The sequence below is a fragment of the Arctopsyche grandis genome, chromosome 5, assembly GCF_051622035.1.
Source record: "Arctopsyche grandis isolate Sample6627 chromosome 5, ASM5162203v2, whole genome shotgun sequence".
NCBI classification, from domain to species: domain Eukaryota; kingdom Metazoa; phylum Arthropoda; class Insecta; order Trichoptera; family Hydropsychidae; genus Arctopsyche; species Arctopsyche grandis.
In genome coordinates this window covers 20,192,715-20,219,783 of record NC_135359.1, presented here as the reverse complement: position 1 = coordinate 20,219,783, position 27,069 = coordinate 20,192,715, and the positions used below count along the sequence as shown (strand labels likewise).

Here is a 27,069-nt window from a genome sequence, read left to right as displayed (position 1 = left end):
AGACAAAGTTAGACGCGAAGAGTTAAGGGATCGTGCAGGACATAAATAAAGCTTAGGCGCCTGGATCCAATCCCAAAGCGGATCACACACTACACAACAATATATATATATATATATATATATATATATATATATATATATATATATATATATATATATTTTATACACACGAAACAATTAATACATATTTAAATAAATATTTCTCGACGGAAATGATATCTACACAAAGAGCGTATCGCGTGAAGCGACAAATTTACGGGTTATCGATGCGGTCCATCTCGCGGAGAACTTACGGAATGATAAGGCCTCTTCGTACGATGATTGACGTTTATTTCGGGATCGAGGCGAAAAAAGGACGCCGAGTCTGGTGGATAACACGCGAAAGGATTTATGGCAGATCCCGGCGAAACGATGATAAATAATAAAATACGTCAAACGGTAAAAATACTACGGCGGGTGGGAATTTGTCCAATCACACCGGCAAACATAAAATACCGACAAATCGTACGGCTGCGTGTAATCCAAGGAAATGCTCGTAGTGTAACATATAAAGCTACATATGTTTTAAAAATAGTCGGGTATTGCACGACCTCTCTTTAATATTAAAAAAAAAACCCAGCTCCACTTGGGTTTAGATTCGTATATATAATAAATATTATTTATTAGGTTTCACATGTCAATCGACTATCGTGTTAAAACTTAAATAATAAGATGTTGCCATTGCAACGGTGACGAATGATCGATTTTTCACGTAATCACGTTCATTACGTGATGAAAAAGTTATTAGACTTAATCCCTATATGGTTGTTTCGCCTATAAGTAGCATCTTAAAAATGTATAGAGATTCCAATAATGAGAACTACCGTAACCGGTTCTGCCGGGTTTTGGTCAAAACTCGACATTCGGTACTATCGGTAGTACCGACATATTATAATTTCAACTTTATGTTAGTTGCATTGTTTTGAATTTAGAAGAAAACGTTATATCGCTTAGTTTTTATAGATTATTCGAAGAATGAGTCAGCACTCACTATCCTTTTTGACCTTTTATTCAAAGGAGACGCTTAGTGTATCAAATTAAAATCGAAGTTAAAGTATGCCGAAAATATCGCACTTATAATAAACTATTTACGAATAAATAAATTGATTTATAATTGACTTAACAAGATTAACCTTAACCTTCCAATTTTGGGAGAAACTTGTTTATTTTTCACTTGACAATTATTTTTATATATACAGTAAGATGCAGAGAAATCGCATCACTTTCATTGTTCGATGTTTTCGATTTTTTTTTAATTACATGAAGCTATACACGAGTTAGCTTCATGTAATTAAAAATGACCAGACAATAGCCCGACTTACAACCTATCGAATATTTATGGGCTATTATAATAAAGCAAAGGGAATAAAAACAACACCCTGGGGCAAATTATGAGTTAAAAAAACTGTTGAAAATGTATGGTTTGAAGAAATTTCGGACGACATACTAAAAAAAGTCGTATTGTCCCCGCCGGCAGGTACCATCCCATCATAGAAGCAAGACGATTGTCTAGTAATTATTATATTACTATTTATTGTTGTCATATGTCCATTGCCTATGTATTTTAATTCATAGAAAAATATATACTGTAATATTATTTTAGCTAGAGACATTTGAAATACATATAAGAAAAATGCCCTATTTTGCATGTTTTCTCACCTTAATTTAAAAATATAAATAATCTTTTTTAATCGTAAAACATGTTAAATAGTTGAAATCAAATAATAAAACCAAAAAAACTTGTGTATAGCTTCATGTAATTAAAAAAAAAATCGAAAACATCGAACAATTGAAAGTGATGCGATTTCTCTGCATTTTACTGTACATATGTACATATGTACACTATAATATTTAAAGGGATAAAATTTTTGGGACGACTGTAAAATAGATTAAACAAATGTCAAAATTAACATCTCTAAAATAGCTTGCACGACATAATCAGCGTTCGCCCGGCACATCAAACGTCGAACGAGTTGCCAGTAACAAAAATAATGTTTGACGTTTCAGTGAAATCATAACCAGTTTTCACTGGGTAATCGTAATATCTTAGCACCCAACACCTATTTATTTAAGGGTTAGGTTAGGTTAGGTTAGGTTAAGTTAGGGTTGGCCCTATTCATTTGGGATTAGGTTGTTAGGGTCTGTATTTATTTTTTTCAAATTTAATTTTTGTTACTGGCAACGCATTTGACGTTTGATTTGCCGGGCGAAAACCGAATCTGTCGTGCGAGCTATTTTAGAGAGGAGCATTCTTTTTATTTGTCGGCCCGATAAATGGTACCCATATTTAAAAGCTAAAACCATCCCTTCCGCACAAAAAATCTTGAAAGCAAAGAGCACGCAAAAATTTATTTACCTTTTTATAACACTTGCTAATATAAGTACACGCGTATTAGAAGGACTCGACACATTTTTTTGTAATTAAGAAAGTGATTTATCAAAATAATTAATGATTTACCGACAATTAGCCTACACGTAATCTTTTGATATTTTATTGGTAACTAATAACATTTTATAGCAAAAAATGCTTAAATAAGCAAATGCCGATAGATACCGGTATTGGGAATTTTTTTTTTTGGTAGTATCGGTAGTGACAAATATAAATGAATCCCTAATACATATATGTAGGTATATGTATATTTAAATATGTATGTATGATAGCCGAAACAAATATGCAAAATTTCCAAGCTGGTGGTTTTGCAATCAAAGTAATTTTCGAAGTGTTATTTTGTTGTTTAATACTGTATTACTGTAATTATCCCACAACATATCGTAACCGTAAAGGGCCTTTATAGTAATTTCAAAAGATTTCCATTAATTAAAGCCTCATTTAATATGGTAGGAGGAAAAACTTTAATACATAATACCTAGAATGTTTCGGTTCTATTTTCATAATGGGATATAATGTTTAACAACAAACGGCTATTTAACTGCGTAACACCTTTAAAAGCATTTACGCGTATTCTTTATACGAAAATTATAAAGCTACCTTTGAATTTTTTCCATTCATCAAATATGTCGGATACCAGGTATTGTGCGTTAAAAACTGTGATATATATTTAACACTTTTACCGTCTAACATACTATTGATATTTTTTGAGAAAGGCACTTTTCCGAATGGAGAAAATAAAATTTAAAAATAAAATAAATTTCAAAACGACATCGTATTGTTGACGTAGATATTTCACGTTTTCGTCCTTTAATTGTTGTTGAATATTTTTTTTTGTAATAAATCGATTCTTGGAAACAAGCCTGGCGATTTTTCGATACACACGAGGGCCAAATTTTTTTTTAGTACCACTATTAGCTCGCCGATTGAGTGTTGGGTCGCAATCAGTCTCCAGATTTTGTTTTATTTTTCTAATAGACGCCCTACTAACACCCTCCATTGTCGCGATTTTGTTTTAAGAAAACTTTCCTGTATTTAATAATTATGTAATGCTTGCAATTTTTTCTTTAGAAAGATCTGATTTTCTACCCATCTAAAAAAATCCAATAAAAGTTTTACGAGCAATTTAAATCATAAAACAAAGTAAAATTTCGAGATATTAAATACCAACTTACCTTAGAAATATGATAAAGTTGCAGTAAAAGAGAAAAAAACACAGTGCTTTTCACAAAATAATGAATAATTTTATCGGAAACGCACGTCAATATTGAACAAAATTCAGACGCAAACCGATTTCAAACATCTTTCTTTTGTTTTTGAAGACCTTTTGAGGGATAATCCACCGATATTTTTTACTAGTGAATAGAGTTGCATTTAAGGATAAGATCACAAAAAAAATGAGGCCAAAAGTTCCCATAATGAGTTGTTTACGACCGTGACAAATTTACCCAAACGCATCTCGAGAGGGGTGGCGTAATATTCTGGTCAGGGACTGTAGGTATGCCGTGCCGTACTTCCGAGAGTGTTCTTACTATTATTCTTCTTACTTCAAATCATTTTTAAAGATATTAACCAATCCATTTTAATCTTAACCTTCGTTTCTCCTTACAGTTAGACATAAGCCTCATTTGTATCTACAATTACAGTGAGTAATATGCTGCCTCGGTAATACTAAAATATATAATAAGTACATATATCTCAGTACAAATTTTTCAATGCTTGTTCACTTGGTGTGAAAAGATCCCAAATGCCAAGACTAAAATCGCACCTAGTACTAGAGTCGAATAAACGAGGTGTGAAAAAAAGCGAGAACATTAAAATGGGTGGCTTCTAGACCAGAGCACTGGTGCAACCGAAAGGGCAAAAAGTACAACAGGGAAAAACTGACGAGAGGCTCTCACTACCCTCTCACGGCGACATGAAACGCGTCAAGCGAGCCAGCAACACTAAAGGTGAATATGCTAACAAAAGTGTACAAAAAAAAATGCCTTATCAGAACAAAAATGGCGATTAATCATTTGCACACAGGTGGAAAAGTAAGAGAGAGAAAAACACACAGGAACGGATAAAATATTACCGCCAAGCCAAGTTCCGATACAAGGCAAACCAAAAGGAAAAATTCAATTTCGAATATGTTTGTTTGAAAATAAATTTTAATTTTTTTTTCAAAGTAGCTAAAACCACAACGTCCCGGCGATTACGCAAAAGAAGCGGTCGGATGTAAACAGAATATCCTGAAACCAAACACGGCTTGTTTTGAATTAAAGGATTTGCATAACAAACACACCGGGCCTCGGTCCGCCGCCAGAAACTGACAACCTGATGCTCGCTCAATATCCTCAAAATATACGATAGATAGTTCACAAATTCAGAGCCAGTGCTGAATTGCCTCACGCTTCAGCAATAAATAAAAAAGGTCATCCGACAAACGTTGTTACAAATCAACTACGCACGTAAAAAAATACCGGTAAAAGGGGGACTAATTTTGAAATGCCCAATGCGGGAATGGTAATTCGGTACGTGTTTACTTATTGTTAGTTGAATTAGGACTTTCGACAACGATTCTGAGAGATGCCATTAATTAATATAAACAGGATACGGAACGGTTTAATTAATTGATACGGTGTCCGTTCGTTAACATTTCCGTCGTTTTTCACTAACACGAAAGAAAAATACGGTGAAATTATGATAATCAGATATCGATATACAAAGCTTTCCATGAATATGATAAATGATGAATTCGCAAATTTCTACATACATATAATACATATACTGTATATGATATACATATTTCACATGGTAAACTACGAAACAAAAATAGTTTTGCTATACCTACTCAGAAATTTAGCACGTGTTATATTACATTTTGAAAAGATTATACAAGCAAATTTCACGAAAATAGACTCTTTTGATTGAATTTCGCTCCATCACCGAGTTTAAAACTCTGTCCTATAGAAAATTAATTAGAAAGTTTGAAATCTTGAAAATGAAGTACAAGCGAGACACCAAAGTTGCCGTCGCGTTATATCACAAATTGTCCATATATGACAGTCGGAAAATGATTATTGAAGTGTTTATATATTGTCAAAATGAAAATGAATTGCAATGAGTTTTCGATTTCAAAATTATGTTGTACAACAAAAACAAACATATAAAAATAAATACGAATTCTTCATAAACTATTTAAAACAATCTTTTTTATTGATTTTAATAGTTGAAAAATTACCAAACGTATTTCCACGTAAGTACATACATATATATGTATATTGGAATTAATTTTAAATTATTACAAACAAGTAAAAATGGATAAAAAAACATTATTGATTACGAAATATTTGCAAATGAAGAGTGGGTCCGAAGAGTACAGAGTCGAAATCAATTCAGCTAGGTGATCGCCAACCTCTGAAAGTCTGAAGGATGAAGGCATTCATAGAAAAAAAATACTATATTTACTATTTCAAGGTAAGGTATACTGACTAAAATATTATTATTATTACTATTTTGAAATATATTATATAATATGACATTAAACAAAATGAAGTATAAATCAACTGTCTAATAACAATTAATCAGAATCTACTTTGATTCTCCTATTTCATAACAAACATTGTTCCATTCGAAGATTTACTGTATAATAAATCGGAAACGAATTGTACCGGCATTCATCTATGAATTAGCGCAATAGCGACGAGCTGAAAATGTTTGGAAATGTGTTCACAAATTGGCAGTGCCATCTGTTGACGATTTTCACAAGCTGTGGCGCAACAGAAGCCTGCTTTACCGACGTCGGGAAAATCGGCTTCTGCTAACGATCAGTCGCCCCGCGGCTTCGGGCGCAGTTGGATGCGAAGGGGTGTCGCTGTTGACCCTACTACAGGCCGCTTTAAAAATAATAATTGATCGCAAGCAATTAATGCCGATTCAATACAATAACACACGAAAGCAAAATTTCAGCAATCAACAACAAAATTACAATGGACCGAGTGAACATTGTGCAAGGAAGGCCATCGTTAACAATAGTCGCCGATCGGCACAGTAATTGTTATGGGAATATGTACATTGTATTGCATTATAAACGTCAGAGGTACGCCATTAAGTCGATCGCGATCTACAAGCGAAAATAAATTAATGAGCGTTCATTTATTTAATTAACTCGTTCTTTTTTTAAAATTTTATTTGATTTGTAAAACATGTTTTCTACATGCATACGAGCGATTTCAATAGGATATTTCCGTCTCGAGAATCTACTATGTATAAATATTTTTTTCCAAGGACTGGCTATGTATTTATGGCAACGATGAGACCTTCATTTGTTGATGTATTCAAAAAATTTTAAAAATGTCTAATTCGTAGCATTGGTTAAATGTCGAACACATCACTACCACATGTATGATAAGCATTCGACACTATTTGTCCCTATTGGTATGATAAAAAATGGAATAATACATTAATATAAACCACAGCGCGATAGCAAGCGTGCGAAAAAATCTAATACGTACACTAGTAAATAGATTTTAAATTAATACTCTGAATATTAAAGGAAAAGTCGCCCAAGAGAATTCCATTCGCGTGTATCGATAGGTGAAAGACCTGTGGGACGACCCAAAGGGGGTTGGGAGAGACATATGGGCTCAATCCGTGAAAGATTTGGTACTCAAGTGGGACCATGTTACAGTAGCAGCAGCAGCACAAGATAATATTCACCTGATTAAATCGCTAAAACCAATCTTAATGAACCAATATTCGATAAGGAACCCCAAAACTTAAAAAAATAAGAAAACCATAACATACATACGTTATCCAATATTTTCTGTTATATACCAACATACGAGACGTTCAATTAGAAATAAATTTGTAGCGAATTTCTCTTTCGTCAGTGAAGGCTGTGCGAATGATACGATTATTACGTTTCGCAATATTTATCATATTGCTTCATACACATCACATATATCATTCATACATACATATATCATAATAAACATACAGTTTAAATAAGAATACATTCCAGCGGAATAGTTTAAGTTCAAATTTATTTAAAATAATCAAATATAAACGCTTTTAACTGTTTTAAGATTTGAAAAAAATGAAGAGGTTTAAAAAATAACGAAATCACCAACAATGTATGTAAATAGCAAAAATTTCAACTGGACCTCGATTTGTATGTAAAAGGACGTGTGTAACATAATTATCAGGAAACCTCCAAACAACTCCGCAAAGTTTTTGATTAATTGAATGACCTATCTATCTATAGAGCATTGATGAATATCCCTGAAACTGTAACTATGTATGTATGTACATATGTACCTACGTACGTTAAATACAACAGTAAACAAGCGTTCGCATCAATGGAATTACAATGACATTACACCTGTCAGTTGTTTTGGCACGACGAGTAGTGACGTTGTACGTACAAACTTATTTACATATTATGTACACACACACACACACTCACACACATGCCTAATGACAGATCCGAAGTTCATTCTGCGCGCTTAAAATCTCGCACATGTGTATTCCGAAATGACACTTGGACAGGTAAGTATGCGTTGAATTTGTCTAATAAGGTCAAACGCGAGTGAAAGTTGCACGAGACGCCTCTGAACTTTTACTCTCTCGAGAAAAAGACAACTGACTATGTAATCGCCAACCGGACCGTCCAGATGATCCGGTCGATCGGACAGGTGTTCTGTGACGAAGGTTATCGCCAATAAACGGAAATTAAATTGAAATCTAGATACTTCTAAATAATAGTTTGAATACTAAAACAACATAGATCCTTTACTAAATATGTATATTCGTTAAAACCAATGCTGTGGAGTCCGAGTCGGAGTCGGAGACATACAAAATTAGCCGACTCTGACTCCCTTTTATAAGCTTTTTATTATTATTATTACTATTTTCTTCAATTAATAGCATTACGAAATATCCCAACTAGAATCTCCAATTTCATTGAGATAAATCGATTAATAAATTTAAATTTAATAATTTATGTATAAAAATGACGAATTTAAATTACATCTATATATTGTATAATAAAAAATTAATGTCTGTCTGTCTGTGTGTCTCGAATAGGCTCCTAAGCCACTGAAGCGATTACGATGGGACTTTCAGGATTAGTTGTATGCATGTCCGGGAAGATTACTGTGAAAAAAAATCACCCAAAAACGAGAACGGAAACGGGGAAAACGATAACGAGTGTCATTGCAACCCAATAATTTCAATTGTGTTCGCTGCCGGTCACCGTGATTTGACAGAATGTTAAATTACAGAAAACGCAAATATCAGAATGCAAAGATCGAAAATTGAAAGATCTTAAGTCGAAAGATCAAAAAAAAAAATGGTGCATGGTAAACGGTACATACTCACTTAATTTGCGCGAGCAGGATACAACAGGAACAAGAGGAACATGCTTTTTCTCCCGTGTTAATGTGCGCGCGCAGAATACGGGAGGAAAAGCATGTTCCTCTTGTTCCTGTTATATCCTGCTCGCACAAATTAAGTGAGTATGTACGTGAGTATGTACCGTTTACCATGCACCATTTTTTTTTGATCTTTCGACTTAAGATCTTTCGATTTTCGATCTTTGCCTTCCGATATTTGCGTTTTCTGTAATTTAAAATTCTGTCAAGTCACGTAGACCCGTTCGCTGCCTGCGTTTTTCCTACAAATGGGAACGGGAACGAGAACGGGAATGGGAATAGGAATGGGAACGGGAACGGGAAGGGGGAATTGCATGCGTTATTTTGGCATTGCAACGAATGCCGGGTTCAGCTAATTATAAATAAAATCGTTGAATTGCACATATTTTGATGTGTTGTGGTCAAAACCGACCGTTTCCTCCGTCTCATATATTTTTTATTCTCATTTTAACTCATTCTTTTCATAAAATGGATTTGAAAGTGTATGAAATTCATACACATTTATTTATACCTATTTCATTACCAATGATTCAATAATTTGGGTCAATTTTTACTAATGATTTTTTTTAATTCCTTTATTTTTATATTTTGACAATCGCTATTATTTTTATTATTAACAATTGTATACGTTGGCAAGAAAAGTCGATCTTACTAAAATCGTTCAAGTCGATTCGGAGTCGTAGCATAGGCCTAGACTCCAAAGCCCCGGTTAAAACACCTTCCTTTTCAAATTAAAATCTTAATTTTTTTAATAGTTATCATAAATCTATTTACATAAAATGTTCACCAAAGTCAGCCCCGTGGAATCCATGACGCACCATCTAGGAACTTCGAACGAATTGTCAATCGTTATTATATTATTTTAATAATAATAGTCCTCGAAAACATTTCGAGACGCCCTAACTGAATGAGAAAAAAAAGTACAAGACGTGCAAAGTTTTTGTACGAAGACAATGGTTAGATATCGGGAAAGGCAAAATCCAGCTCGAGTGGCGAAGAGAACACAAGAACCCTCACAACTTCCGGCGTTTCATATTTTTAGATAATCCTTTATAGGTTCTTTTTGTTTTCTAAGCCCTCGACCCGAAGTACTTCTTCAATGCGCAAGAGGCGATTTTGCCGACCGGCCATGACCCATATGCGAAAAATTATCTCTTCATTTAATAGATCAACAAATTCACTCCAGAGAATTGACGAACCCTCAAAGCACACAACAAATTTCCAAAATTATCTGTATATACTCCTATGGTTAAAATTGGGTCTACCTCACGGGCCCGAATGAGAAACGCCCGAAAACGCAAATATCGGAAGGCAAAGATCGAAAGATACAAAAGGGTGCATGGTAAACGGTACATACTCACTTAATTTGCGCGAGCAGGATACAACAGGAACAAGAGGAACAGGCTTTTCCTCCCGTATTCTGCGCGCGCACATTAATACGGGAAGAAAAGCCTGTTCCTCTTGTTCCTGTTGTATCCTGCTCGCGCAATTTAAGTGAGTATGTACCGTTTACCATGCACCCTTATTTTTATCTTTCGGCTTAAGATCTTTCGATTTTCGATCTTTGCCTTCCGATATTTGCGTTTTCGGGCGTTTCACATTCGGGCACGTCACGGAGATCGGTTAAAATTAAACCTAATAAACGGCGAAGCGTATTTCTAAAGTAAACAAATACAAATTAAAGTTTTTTGATACAGTGATAAACTTTCATTGTGCTCTAAACGAGGAGGGTCTCCCCTGGAGACGTCGCCTCCGCACTGCTGATCAGCGGGGGCGCTAATTACGCCAGTGAGAAGTCCATTCCAGCATTGTGGACTTTCCAGTAAGTCTGAGCTAAACTAAGCAATGCTCGAATGCTACAATGGTTAACGAGAACTAATACCAATCAGACTAACTTCTAAACAGTGCATATTATTATATAAACGTTTACTCAGTGCTGGAACCCGTGATTTAAAAAATTCACAACTGCCAACACGATGCTTATATATACATATGTTTCCAATCATATGTTGCATAAAAGTGCAATTATTCATTAAAAAATCAGAAAAATATATCAAAATTCACGAAATGTCAAAAATTATCTCTTTACCTTTTATGTTGAGTATTTGATGTGGATTGTCAACATTCCATTTGGTAGCAATTTTTTTAGGGAACTATCTTAACGACTTTGGGCGCAGACACAGTGGGAAGCGACACGTGTTTTTTTTTTATAATTTTGCAAATGTAAAAAACGCCAAGCCTGATCTATGCCAAGCCAAAACTCAACCCCTGGAGTGTTTTCGGTGATATATATTCGTTGTAATGAGATATGTTTGCCAGTGATCAATAACGGGATTCCCATGTGTCAGCCAACAGCAGAGCTCGGTCGTTAAGCTTCTGCTTAGCGTCGAGAGGCGCCGGGTTCGATCCCTGGGCCCGGGCCTCGAATGAAAATGAATTTTTCGGAGTATGCTGTTGGTTAGACCTGGATTTGTGACTTCAGGTTGATCGTTTCCTATCAGAGTTTGCCAATTTTCTCTGATTTCATTGTTGAAACGGTTCCTGGAAAAAAAATTGGATAAAAATCCCTCCTATACGATATGTCACCTATAATTTGTTAATTAATGTACAATAAATAAATTTGTGTACAGATGTCTCATTGATTTACGAGTTTTACAGTGTCTCGTAATTCAGTGATTTATATAAAAATGCTGAATTGTAATTTGTAAATTTGTAATTGGCCAGGAAGGCGCATTGAGGTTTACCTGTAAGACCTTCCTGGTATATATGTAAAAAAAATAATAATAAATAAATAAAAAAATATGTGAAGAAATGTAGGAGAAACTTGTCGAAATATTAAAATTGTACAAATTAACAATGACATGAGACAAGCCTATCCACAGCTGAAGTCTATGTTAGTCTTAATCATCTTGAAAGATAGTCAGAAAATTTTGATTTGGATTTAATAATATTTAATCAAATATTATCTAAAGCTAGTATAAGAATAATTGAACAAAGCGAATTTCATTGATGAAATCATCACGGACTTTCTTTATTCTTTATGCGTTTTCAAAATGAAATAAAATTTTATTACAATTTAATTTTTCTTAAGAACATTTGCAGTTTTTCTATTGATTTTTGGAAATGTCATAAAATACATAATATAGTTAGTAATAGTTACAAATAGAGATCATCTTCATAACTTTTAGTTATAATAGTTACGATCAGAGATCATCTTCACGTAGAAGCACAATTGTCAACCACCAATGTTCAAAGTAAGAAAGCAAAAAAAGCTTGTAAAAACGGTGATCGGATAAATGCACTCTCGAGACATCCAAACTTTCAAAGATACTCAAGAAGAACTAACGCAATAGAATTCCACAAAAAAGCGTCAAGGGGTATTTGTATCCAAGGGTGCTAACCCTTTTTGTATAATTATATTGCCTAAATTCTTCTTGGGCGCCTTGCAAAATTAGAATTACTCGAAACTTCGCCAATATTCAGTGCAATTCAGTGCATTCCTCCGGGAACCTATAAAAAAAAACATGTATTTCTAAGAAACAACAATAGTGCCCTCACGTGTAGCTGGTCTCTAGTTTTGAACAGAGCTCGGCGGATAAGTTGCTTTTGTCCAAAAAAATGGTTCACTATTGTCAACCTTTTTTTTGCTCTCTTGTTTTGTAGGACAATAGTAATTGTCAATAGTGAACCATTTTTTGTGGCCAAAAGCAACTTGTCCGCCGATATCTGGTTATGAATAATGAATATTTAGCTTAAGCTATCAATTTTCAAGAAACAGAATATTTGAAAACCTCAAATGTATATCGATATGCTGATAAAATACCACAATCAAGAGCAGGGCTGTATACCAACAGCCGATTTAGTTATTACTACCCGAATTTGTAAAATACCACACATAGATAATGTCCCTAGTTTGAAATGGCACACCCCAACACTATCAAAAAATTTTGCGACTCACTGTTGCGTCTCCCAATCGACTACCACAATTCCAATCATCCACAATAATCAGAGAGAGAGAGACATAAGAGGGTGGTTTTATCGTAACATTAGTAGTAGAATCCGTATTGGAGAGCGTCGGCGTCTTGTCGCGGTCGATACGGTCGGCTGCTGGTGCTGTCGGATACCATCCAGTTGCTATAACACACACCGCAACCACCCAAGACGTTTAATATAATCAGAAGACAACTCTGCGAATTTGCATAAATAACGAAAAATCCAGTCAAGACATCTTTACGAACATCGTCCAGATTCCGGCAAACCGGACTGGGCCGCTGAACGAGCGACGCCCGCTAAATTTTCGCCGAATCATCCCGAGCGAGTGGACGGTCGATGTGCAAAAAATTAAGAGATGGGGAGGGAGGAGGGGGAGGTATAGATGAATGCACGTGTCCTTGCCGCGGTGCGGGCGAGTGGCCTTGCAAGGCCGCTGCGCATGCGCGATGCACCCGAATGTTACAACCAGGGTCGACTCTACGAGACACTCACCCGAGTTACGGTCCAGCGGTCAGTAACATTCGGCACGCGGATTCGGACTTTCAAACTTTTAGATGGATCGCAGGATAACAGCGTGTACAAAAGGAATAAGTTAACCCTTTGGCTGCTACGAGGTTTTTCAATGTCCAAGCGAAAAATGCTAACATTTGTAATTACTTTATAAAAAAATAAATATAATATATTTTTTTACATACTTGCTTCGCCGAACGCGCGTAATTTTTGAAATACTTTACATGCATTTTTAAGAAGCAGCTGTGGACTCGCGCTCTCTCTTTCTGTCTTGCTTTTAAATGCGTGCGTACGAAAGAGATACCTACATACATATATACACTAAATAAGTTTTGACGATTGTTTTCCCGACGCATTATTTTTTTCAATAATCTATTTTTAGACATCGATGTCTTTTTACAACATGCAATACATACGAAACAGGTAGCGGTCTTTTTCTCTTTCTTTCTTGGTTTTAATTGTTTACGTGTGAGCGAGACACACAAGGATGCGAAGTTTCAAATAATCAAATAATTTTTCAACATGTATCATAAACATTTTGTATGCATTTCAGTTGCATTTGATTGATTGCACGAATTCGTGACGTCTCGTGACCTATATAATTGAAAGCGGATTTCTATTGTTTTTTGTTACTATTCCATTTATTTTAACTCTGCAAAATGATAACGGACAGTGAAAGTGACGAAAGCGAAATAAGTAATAACTCCTTATATGACAACGAACCCGAAATTGACATTGATTATGAACCCGAAATTGACTCTGATGATGAACCCGAAATTGAAGAAGCATTTGCCGAAGTATTTTTGGATCAAGATTTATCCGATAATCCTCAACTACCACCATTTGTAGAAATCCCGGGCCCGAAATATCCACCACCAACTGATGCGTTGCCAATTTCGTACTTCAATTTATTTTTTACCGAAGAATTATGGCAGATTATTGTTATGGAAAGTAATCGATATGCCCAACAATATATCGATTCTAACACTGTCTCTTCATTCAAGAGTGAAAAAATGGCATCCGACAACAGTGGGAGAAATGAAAGCTTTTTTTGCTATAATCATGGAAATGGGTCTTACTGTAAGACCAAATATATTATCATACTGGTCCACAAATTCTAGATGCATTCCGTGGTTCGGAAAAATGATGGCAAGGGACAGATTTATACTTTTGCTAAAATTTTTACATTTTACGAATAATGAAAATTTTTATCCTTCAAATAATCAAGAATATGACCCATGTAGCAAATTTCAACCTCTAGTCGATCATGCGAATACTTTATTTCAACATCATTACGTACCCCATCAATATATTTCTATCGATGAATCACTAGTTGGAACGAAAAATCATACACAACTTTTACAATACATGCCAAATAAAAAACACCATAAATGGGGTATCAAGTTTTGGATGCTCTCTGATTCAGTTTCAAATTATTGTATGGCATTCTTCTGCTATAGGGGAGCAAAAAGTGCTGAAGATCGACAAGCCATAAAAAAATTGGGACTTGCGCATGTTGCAGTAAAAAAATTACTCAAAATGTGTGGTTGTATCCGAAAAAGCTACCATCTAATCACCGACAATTTTTTTACTAGCATTCCTCTGGCGCGATATCTTTTCAAATTCGGAACTTATATAACGGGAACATTAAGAAAGAATAGATTGGGGATCCCAGTCGAAGTTAAAAGATTAATGCCTGTGAAGACTGCTAAACATTACAGAAGTAATGAAATTTTAATAACGGGGTATCGTGATAAACCATCTCATAGAAAACCTGTATTATTATTGTCGACATATGAAAAGGCACAAAATACCACAATAACGAAATCCATCCACGGTCAAGTCCAGACTATAACGAAGCCATCTTCAATAATTACTTACAATAAATACATGGGTGGTGTAGACACGTCAGACATGATGAATTGTGTATATATGGATGAGAGAAGGACAGTTAAATATTGGAAAAAAGTCGTTTTTAGCATCATTTCTAGAATGATTGTAAATTCATATATAATATATAAAAATAATAAAAATGAACCAATTCTGTCAAGATATCTATTCATATCTCAAATCATAGAGACCATTGAAAAAAATTGGATGATTGAAAAACAAAATTCATCTTATACACCTGAGATAAATAGTGGTGGAATTAGAAAACTACCTGAGCGCAAAGAAAAAGTTTGTGTTGTTTGCAGTAGAAAGAATGGTGGTCCCGTTAAAAGATCACGCACTATATGCATTATATGTCAAAAAGGACTTCATGGTAGTTGCTTATCAGAACATTTAAAATATTGCAAATGATTATTTTCACTAATTTTATTTTACTTATTACTAAATTTTGGGGCAATTTTGTAAGGCTGGTCGTTATTTACATTTTTGTGGGCTGGCCACCCCTTAAAGTCTTCCCCTACCCAACATCGACAGAGAACTCTGCCTCTATTCTGGATCGAACGTGAAGATGTACATGTCATACTTGTTTTTTAATTGTAATTTAATGTAATTTATTTAAAGTTTTTTATTATTGAGCAAGTAATAAAATAAAGTTTTTGGAATTTATAAACCTGTAGTCATTTTATTTTATATAATAATTAATTAAAATAAATATAAATGCGTGTATAAAAAAAATGTTTCGTGCCACTGATGCGCTGTCGGCTCACAGAAAGTATTGAAATACGACAATTAATGACGTCAACAACGATCGTCGTAGCAATCTTCGCCGATTTCAAAACAACGATTTATCGTTGTTGTAGCAGTCAAAGGGTTAAGAAATGAACAAAGGACAACGATAACATTTTCCTTTTACGAGCATTGTTGGGGGAGCTCGCCACGTCTGCGGTTTGCGTTTTCCCTTCTCTACATTTTTAAGTACGCACTACATATGTACATGAATACTATCCTGCAAGGATTTTATACACATTTATTTCATTTTATTTTTATTTACATACTAGTGGCCTGTGTGCACATTATTGTGCACTCGGTAAAATATCGCAATTCGGATTAATGGAATTAATAATTTGAAAATTAATTAATTTTTATGAAAAATAAATCTTTTGTTTTTATCTCAAGTTATATGCCGCGTCTCTTTCCACGATATACGATTCCAAGGGTAGAAAGAAAGACGGAGCATGGTGTTGACAGCGATTACTTCGTTCACATGCACGCACGCCGACTTGTTGCGCAACACGAAAAAATGTATGGAAATGTGTGCGACAAACAAGTTGACGAGTGTGGCATGTCCCATATACAACCTCAACCAAGTTGTTCGCGAGTTGAGCGGTGCGGCCCGGCCCTTAGACAATTATTATATACGATTAGCCACAGTGACATTACAGAATACCCTAACTGGTCACTGTGACCAGCCATATAATCATAATACAAATACTATATGTATACATACATATGTATAAGTATATATAATATATAAAAATTAGAAAGACATCTATGTTATAGATAATAAATTTTTGATATTCGTTCTGATATACAAACAGGGGTGTGAAAACTTATTTATAATATAAATTAATGGCTAGCGTCTGTGGCAATGCCCAGCATAGTTCAGACGAAAGAGTTGAAAGAAATGACTCGCATAAGATTTCAATCCCTTCCAAACCCCGTTTAAAGTCCGAGTTAGGGTACTATGATATGGTTCCCGGAAGAATGCACCGAACAGTGGCGCAGTTTCGAGAAATCCTAATTTTCAAAGGCGCTCAAGAAGAACTTACGCAAAAAGAATTCCATAAAAAAGGGTTAACATTCTCGGATAACATAAAATACCCCCTTGACGTTTTTTTGTTCAATTCTATTGCGTTAGTTCTTCTTGAGCATCTTTGAAAGTTTGGATGTTTCGAGAGTGCGGCTCTCTTGAGTGCATTTATCCGATCAACCTATGATATATCACTTAAGTCTTCTGTGGACACTAAAGAGTAATTTTACAACCTTCAATATACCAAATATGGTGGTCTTAACTTGAAAACGGTTCGGTGACATTCGCACTTGGCGATCTCACACACTTTACGAACTTCTCGAAGCTGGAATATCTGGCACTCTATCTCAATCTATTTTTTTATTTAGAAGTATATAGAAGGAAAGAGTTGTATATATAATAGACAAAAATAGCATATGAAAAATAGCCAAACACGTTCAAGGAGATAGATACTCATGCTAAATGCAGACATCCAATTGAATAAATTCAGTATTGATCCAACTAGGTATGTACTCTCGACTAGTCCAAGTCATAAAACACTACGTACAATGAACGCCTAAAATAAAATATTTTATTATTATGATTGTATATACATATGTATGTATTTAATTAACTAGTAAGACTACTTTTAGTTTCAATTGTGTGTTCATACCCAAATCTTTGAATGGCGATTAAATGTACACACATTATCGTTGCGAATTTTCAGGATCAAAAGCTATCTATGTTTAGTTATTGACAAATTGATAACGGGCGTAAATTTAAATTCAGTAAATCAATAGCACAACTGCTATAAATACATACATGCTATAAAATCAAACGAACGAACACAACACACAGATAATAAGGTATGAAGGTATATGATACTAAGCACAAAGATAGTATGAAAATTAACACTGGTGCCCATGACATATTATTTTACGCGTAATGTTATCTATCGTGTTTTATTATAATCAAATAACCCATTACTTACCCACTAAAATCCAACATACGACACACAAGATTAATCGAATGAAACGTTTCGATATCGCCTTTGACGTGATGTTTACAAATTGGGCGCGTTTTTTAAATTTTACAACGGCGGTGGTACCCTTCAATTTGTATTCTTTCAAAAAAAATCCATCTCTGGAAGCACGCAATGCAGTGATTTAGAAAATGAGGCTATATATAAAACACAAACATAACATAGTTTTGTCGAAATTAGAGGAGACCTTAATTACATAACGACCACGCGGCGACCGCATCATCTCGCCGTATATTCATATTGGGAAATTAGCACGAGAAGAACATTGCAATTTTTTATTTTATTTAACCTAGTATATGTATGTATATAGAAAAAAATATGTACATATATGTTAATCATAATGAAAATAAATCAACAATTCTCAACTATAAACTGTTGAGAAGTATGGTTTTATACTATTTTTAAGGTAAATTTATCAAATATACCAACTCCAAAAAATAAAGGTTGCCATTTATTTAAGTATATAAAAATACTAATCCCCATATTTTCAATTAAAATATTACCAGAAGTTTTGAGGTGTGCAATTTTGGGATATGGTAAAGGCAAAAACACATTGAATCGAACGGTTCGTACGGGCACAATCTTAGCTTCCTGTTGTGAAAATTCCACAGGGGTTTTTTTCGACAACTTTCGACAAATTTCTCCTACATTTTTTTCAAATATGGGAATCCCCGCTATCGATTACTGTCAATACAAGGATTTTATACCTGGGTTCCATAGCATAGAAAAAAAAGCTTTGTAATTATGCGTGCTAGCGTTGTTTTTACATGTGCAAAACTATCTAAAAATAAAACACGTGCAGCATTCCTGTGTCTGCGCCCTAAGAACACACTGAATCGTACGGCATGCACTTGCTCGTGGTAGCGGTGATAGGAGTATCATAATGTCATTGTTATTTCGGACGATCCTATTATTTCGACTAGTTTCTCCCGTATTTCTTTAAATACGGGAATCACCGATATCGATCACTGTCAAACCTATATCAATACCAAATATCATCCAGCACAAGGGCAAAGCACTCCAAGGATACGATGACATAGATTAGGCATGCTACCATTTTTTGTTGGAACTGCAAAACTACCTAAAAAAAACGCGTGCCGTGTACTACACTGTGTGTCTGCACCTTTGTGCTTGTTTGATTATTTTTTTAATTATGAAGGGTTAAATTGACAAATAAGATGCGCGGAATCCGAACTACACTAATGTATCGTAACCCTGGCAGGTGAACTATTTCAATCAGTGACATATTACTTCAGTGTAGGTAAAATATTTAAGTTCTTTTAGTTTTAAGCAATATGAATGTTAACTATGTAGCTTCTGCATGGGCCAGGGTTTTTACGATGTAGTGTAGGGCGGATCGGGCACGTGTCGGCAGCCAGAAAAAAAAGGGGAACGTATTGGCAAATCGTGGTCTGGATTGAAGTAGTTAAATTAGAGGGGAGGAATCGGATACGGTCTAAAGATAAAAAGTAGCGATAGTCCATAATTTATGATGGCGTTCCAGGCATGAGGCATCCCACTTTGCAGTTATTTATAGCGCAAATAAGACAGCGGAACAGGAAGTAATGCTTGAGTGAGCGCGTATCGATCTCCAGGACGTAGTGTGGGCAACCATTTCAAGCCATTCATTCGAGCGGAACTTGTCCCAGCCTCTCCGTACTCCGTACGCACGAGAATCGACAACAATTTCATCTTAATTTCAAACCGACCTATGTCACACAAGTCGTGAGGTGAATTTTGTGTCTCATACGCGAGGAAGCAACAGGCGGTCGTCGATGCAAACTGACACATCTCGCATCCACCAATGTATGGATACTAACTACATGCATGAGGGAGAGACATCTCAAAATAGTATCTAACATATAACGAGGGGGTAACTCTAGAGTGGAAATAACTCAAAAGGGATAAAAACGCACAGGAAGCCGATTACATATATATTTTTTTAATTTTACCACAGGAAATGCAACTCTTGAAAGCACTACATGTACATACATATATGGATATCAGACTTCTTCAGTAGGTTGTTCAACAAAATTTTGATTTATTTATACATCGCGTGCTTAATTCGAGGAATTTCAACGCAAACATCCCAAACCAATAAAATATTACTTTTCGTATTCAAATACATGTTATATAATGGCCTCATCTCGCCGTATAAATTATAACAAACTCTCGAATACTTAACTAACCCAGCAAACGGAAAGAGTTGCAATAATTGGAGACGTACGCTGAGACCAAGTGGGTATACATAAACTGAATGTGATGATGATGATGATGATGATGATGACAATTTCCGTCCTATTCCAATTTTAAAATTATCAATTCGGACCATAGTAGGTACATAGAAGAATAGAGCAAACAAAAGGAGTCCTTGTTCGTTGCCAAAAGAATTAATGGGGCGTGAACTTGCTGTCGATCGTGTTATCCCAGGTCAACAAAAGGCAAAGAAAATCTTTGAAAGTCGCTCGAATCACATTTACGTTCCGACCTAATTGATTGCAGCCAGTTCGCAAACCTATTTTGCCAAAATAGACGTTAAAAGTTTATACGAATTTCAACAAAAAACTTCTCTACAAGAGCTTGATTGCGGTATTTTTTAGATGTCTGCATACGTACACGCGGCGTACAACCCATACATCCCTCGCTAAGAAAAACAAGTATATACGAGCTTTACATATGAAATTTTTGTATAGGGGGGTTTGAATCCGAGGACGTTGCTCCAGAGTTGGATCAACCGCGGCTGGAAATAGTCAAACAACGCCAAGAGAAGAAGCCGCATTTTGCCACCATGTTCCATGTTTGTCAACGAAAATATATATAGAAGTATATATGTATTATCAAGTCAATGAAACCAACGCAACCGTGACTTCCTTTGAGGCCATATAAAGATAATGTTCCATCGACGATGTGTATGAGGATTTTAACCGGTCAACTTGCATAGTTGCACACAAATCGGTGAAGCAATCTCTCTTCGAAACGTGCACTCAATAACAATTTATCCAAGTATAGTTAAAAAGAGAGAATGGAAAATCACTACGATCAAAGCAAAAATATCGTTGAGAATAAACTAATCATTCCGAACCTAAATCATTTTGGGGTATGTACGTATGCTGGAATCAATTTCCTTTAAGAGAGTTTAAGAGAGAGCGACAGTTCATATGGGTAGTCAAATATGAAGAACACTAATTGATGATACGTAAAGGGTGATATACAACCGCAGTAATGTGCGTCACTTATATGTACATATATACATCTCTGAGTAACTAAAATTCATCAGATACAGACTTTTAACAAGTGATATAACACATTTCCTGTATCTAAACTCTGTATATGTATGTATGTATCCTTTTTGTCCCATCCAACACCATCATCATCATTTACAGTCATTCACCATCCACTGCTGGATGAAGGTCTCACCAACACGCTTCCACTCGTCTCTGTTTTCTGCAACTCTTATCCATTTCAATTTACACATTTCCCTAATTTCGTCTACCCATCTTCCATTAACCATTTTACATTCTCTCGGGTATCACTTATTTTATCCACATTTCGTTCATGCTCTAGCTACGTGACCCGCCCATTGCCATTTCAATTTCTTTGATCTCTCCACTATATCCACTACCCTTGTCATACTTCTCACCCACATTTACCGCTTCTTATATTTTCTCGCTATGCCGAGCATGCAGCATTCCATACTTCTTTGAGTGCAAGACTTTGTGTAGCATCTTGGCGTTCAATTTCCAAGTTAATATAATATATACATACATATTAAGAAAACAATTACTGTGATGGTGTCAAGAAACTGGGCCCCACATGATACGAAAATTAAAATTAATTAAAAGCACACGCATCGAGTCGGTGCATTTGATGGAAACGAGTGCAGTTGCAATTGGATAGGCTCGCGTAACGCGACACTGCATCGCCCCGCTGCACCTTATGAAATTTCACTGTGGCAATTGCACTTGCACTGCACCATTGCATTACGTTTCTGCACATAATCACCGTCAGGAGCGAGATTCCACTCCATCATATCACAACTTGAACCCCCTAATGCCCCAAAGACGAGATCCAATGCAACAGTTTCGCACTCGCGTCGAAAAGGTTACCGACCCTCGTTCAACGACCCCGCAAACCCTCGTGGGGGGAAAAGCCGACTTTTAATTTTTTTTTGAAAACTTTAATCGAATCAATTATTGGATCGATTCTGCTAATTGACTTAATCGATGTACAATTCGGAGCGCTGCTAGCTCAGAGGCCTTTGTTTACCTGCAGCATTCCTAAATTATCTATTGACGGTTTATCCGAGGACCTTGACATAAATTGGACAAAAATCGCTGGTCTACATCGAATGAAGCGGAATTGCATTTGTCGATTGTGTTTTTGGCAGTGCAAGCCGTTACGTACACAGTACTCGTATTGATCTGTAAGAAAATGCAAAATTCGAAGGATTTTTGGTTTTTCGAATGATCTTAATGTCGTGGAATGTTGATCGACGAGTCGTAAATAGTAGTTCCAAGCGTTCTACTTATGGAACTGAGAGAGTTATAATAATAAGCAATGGGGTCGAATGATGCCAGACACGTACTGAAGGGTGTGTGTGGGGTACACTTTAGCCCCCATCAGACCAAATCCAATATCGGCCGCCGATCCCCCGCTTTATTGCTCGGATATTTCGCATAATATTGTAATGCTGTGCCAGAAAACACTATCGGTGAATAAAACCACCGACTCGAAACCTCTGCCGCGATTTATTACTTTGCAAAAAAACACGTACAATTTTTCGAAAACAACATTACTAGTCTCGAGGTAAACGTGGGAAATAACCACACAATAGCAGCTCGATAATCGCACACATGTATGAAAAGAGTGCGGTACCTTTGTATGAATCTTTTCAGCTGAAAAATATAATGCAAAATACTTAAAATAACTGAAATTGGGTTGTTCGTAATGGAGGGAGGTTTAAGAAAAACATAAAATTTCTCTGAATGGAGCTCTCATTGGGGAGGGTGAAATTCGTGTACGTTTATTGCAGGACTGTGGAGTCGTATCGAAATTTATCGACTCCGACTCCGACTCCGACTCCAAACCCCGAATTCGACTTGAAGGATTTAAGTAAGATCGACTTTTCTCGCCGGCGTATAAAATAGCTAGTACATAATACTATTAATAAAAGAAAATAATCAAAAGGAGTCGCAGTTGGTTGATATTTTATTTACTATTCCAACTCCTTCTGCATGACTCCGACTACGACTCCGACTCCACAGCCTTGGTTTTTATTTGTTTAAAAGCATATGCATACTGGTGGCTGAAGTATAATACATATACATATGAACGTACGATCATATCTTGTATCACGTTAAATCCGGTCATAACCCAAACTAAGATTGTGACTATTCGTATAAGATTAATTTAAAATTTGAATTGTAATCGGAAGATTTTTGCTGTGTACGATTTCAATTGCATTAATGATACTCAAAAATAAAGCCAACCCATAAGTCACGGTGACAATTTTCTAATATTATATGTCTGATTTAATGAACGACGATTAAGATTTACATATATGAGGCGACGTCAATGTGGTGTGTGACTATAATTAACATAAAAGGAATAAATCAAGACATGGATAAGTATTTGTAATTTAATAACATTTAAATTTAATTGGTAATATTTTAATAAGAAAATTAGTCGACATGCTTATGTGCAGTCGAGGCTATTTGATAGCATGTCAATATGAGGAAAACTGCATTGAACTAAAATTGAAATAGATTTGAAGTACATATGTACTTATATGTTTTTAAACGGGGAAAATTGGTATATTTATTTGTTTTAAGTTGTGATAAATAAAAGAAAATTACAAAATTTCAAAAATAAAATAAATAAATGAATCGATCAAATGAAAGACTCGATAAAATAAAACGTCTATTCGTAGGACGTGCGAGTTTTCGGTACATATTAGGGGTCGAATTTTCCTAATGAAAATTTTGCCCACTAGATGTCATCTTTGCGCAACCGAGTCCGAGTACGAGTAAATCCGCCCGGTTTTCGCACATTTTTTTGAAACGCTCGATTTGAAAATTTGGCCGAAACGTTCCTCCTTTTTTAATGCCAAAAACAGACGCTAGGTGACGGTAGGGTACGGGACGCGTCAAATGGAAATGCTCGATACTAGAGAGGAACGTTTTCGAGGCGTGTCGCCTTTTTCATTGGCTTCTTTCAGGATAGACGGCGAGTTTGACAGGCGACGTGAATGATGATCGATTCCGAGCAGGTTAGGTGTGGAGGGCGAAGGGTAGAAGGTGCAGGTGTGCAGGGGGATCGATCAATGTACATGTATAATAGGATACGATACCTGGCTGAGGCTGTCCTGGATCTGTCTCTGGAGAGAGTCGCGCTGCTTCTCGACCTGCTTGAGACGGGCGTCGGCGTCGGCCAGGCGCTCCTGGGCGTCCCGCAGGCTGTCGACGAGTTTGTCGCGCTCGTCCAACATGGACACCATCAGCTGCTCCAGGTCCGCGTTGTCGGCCGACAGCTGGCTGGAGCGCTGGCTGACGGCGTCCTCCGAGATGGTGGGCATCACGTCGCACATCATGTTCCACATGTTCGCCTCTACGGGCCCGGTCTACGTCTACGTCTACGCTATGCTACGCTAGGCTCGGGCGACGCCTTGCACTCGCACTCGTACTCGCACTAGCACTCGCGCTCGGCCGAGCCGACCCAGTCCGCGCCGCGTCACTTCGCTCTCGGTCTCCGCCGGCTCCTCGCGGCTGAGGCGAGGCGAGGCGAGGGGAGGTGAGGTGAGGAGAGGTGGGGTGGGGGTGAGAGCGGCCGCCCTCTCGGTCAGCCTCCGCTCTCCGCTCGCGCCCGCCGCCCGCCGCCCGCCGCCCGCCGCCCGCCGCCCACCGCCGCCCCGCGCCGCCCCCAGCGCCGCACTGCACGCACCACCACCACCTCACCACCGCACCCACACACCCACATGCACCCGCGCTCGCTCTCACACCCACACCCACACACACATACTCGCGATTCGCACACGCTCTCACTCGCCGCCGTCGACCGCAATGCGCGCTCTGCAACACACACCCATCTTTTCCTCCGTTCCTGCTCCCCCTTTCCAGCCGGCACTCGTCACACAAATGGGTTCGGTGATTACTAGTCAAATGTGAACCGGTCGCTCTAGATCCGTCACACGTGATCACCCGTCAAACTAAAAACTGGTCCTACAAACACACCCTAAAATCAATCAACCAGTTTTCTCGTGACCGATTTTAGGGTGTGACCAGTTTTAGTGTGACGGGTGATCACGTATGACCGACCTAGAGCGACCGGTTGTCCTGTGACTGGTTCACATATGACTAGTAGTCCGTTTACCCACAAATGTATACGCATTCAAATCCAACCTTCTCCAGATGGAGGCGCAGGAGCGAAAATTATCTGAATATTACATGACATTTTATTTTATCTTATTCAATAAATCATACGGACTCGTTTAATGGTACGTATACACCAAACCAACGAAGGCCGACTTATCTGGGACCAGTAGCGTACAAAATATTAAAATAAAAATTAAATTAAAAATTTTATCTTAAATATCAAAATTAAAACTATTATTATTATTATATTAAAATATCAAAATAAAATTATAATTCAGTGAACGGTATAGAGAAATTTTCAGCATTTATACAAACTAGCAAAAAAATGAGATGCTAAATAGCTAAAAATTTTGCAAGGGATGCCAATTTTGCAGGAACCGTTTCAATGAAATTCTGATGAGAAACGATCGACCTGGAGTCACAAACTAAGGTCTGACCAGCAGCAACGAGTGGGACTCAAACCCATGACTACTTTTTTCGAAAGAAATTATATATTAAACATTAGTCCATGCTCCTGGTTAAATAAAATAAAAAAAATTTAAAATGCATTCATTCACCGTTAAAATTTGTACAATGTTTTGCTAGAGGCGTTAATGACGTCTCTAAACTATTTTGCGCCCTTAATCGAAGTTCAAAATACCGCTCAACTATGGCAATTAAATCATCCGAGGATGATTTAAGTGCCATAGTAGGAAAATGGCAAATTATTTATAATTAAACCCGGGTGCCTTGCTGCACCCCCGAGTTTTCCGGCTCCGTACATATAGACATACACGGTTTGACTCAATAACTAAATTATTAATTCATCCATTTAAAAATTTTTCATCCATTTAAAAATTTGTATATTCGATTCTTGGCTGAAATAAAAATTAATATTTGATTTTATCAATCATTGCTTTTATGCCTATCCCTACTGTCCGATTATATAATACATACTAGCCGTTTCCTTTCTGAACTTGCTGGTTTAATCTGATCATAATAATTACTATTAAACATCCAACTTACCTACGGAAATCATTGTAATATATTTCAATATTTTTATTCCAGAAGGCAGTAAACCAATTCTCAAAAAGAGCTTGTAAACTCTTTCCAAAAAATTAATAACGGGACAAGCAAACACTGATCACAAATTCTCGATATAGTGAAGATCATCAAGTTCAAATTCTTCGAAAAAAACTTTATTCCAATATTTACTTCTGTTATTTTAGAATTCACTTGTAGTATACATATATTATGTATCTTATTTATAATCATTCTTAACTTTGCCAATCAGTTTCTAACTAGAATTGTACTTACTATGAAATTCTAGTTAAGTAACTAAGCAAAAGAGTATTTACCCAGTTGACATATTTATAAAGTAGAAATAGCATGATTGAAGGAGGAGATATGTAATGAAACTAATAAAACACTTGTAATGAGCTCTAAATTTTTAAATGAGTCTTCAATTTAAAAAAATCGTCAATATTAGTACTATACTATAAAGTATTAAAGACTATACAAATATTTGTATGTGGGCATATATGTACATATTCAGTGTCGACTGGATAAACAAAGATTATCTGTACATAAACAAATAAACATTCACTCATCTTTCATTATAATATAATGTATTTTGATTGAACTTCACC

The 27,069-nt window shown here is 36.3% G+C and overlaps 1 protein-coding gene across 1 annotated transcript in view; it reads right to left on the bottom strand.

The window, feature by feature from the left end:
* The window catches only part of Liprin-alpha (PTPRF interacting protein alpha), a 50,824-nt gene extending 25,822 nt beyond the window's left edge, over window positions 1-25,002 (bottom strand). The window contains exon 1 of the mRNA XM_077431426.1: window positions 24,421-25,002. Coding sequence (XP_077287552.1) covers window positions 24,421-24,669 — 249 coding nt within the window. The 5' untranslated portion in view covers window positions 24,670-25,002. The remainder of the gene's footprint in view (window positions 1-24,420) is intronic.
* Between the last annotated feature and the right edge of the window lie 2,067 nt (window positions 25,003-27,069).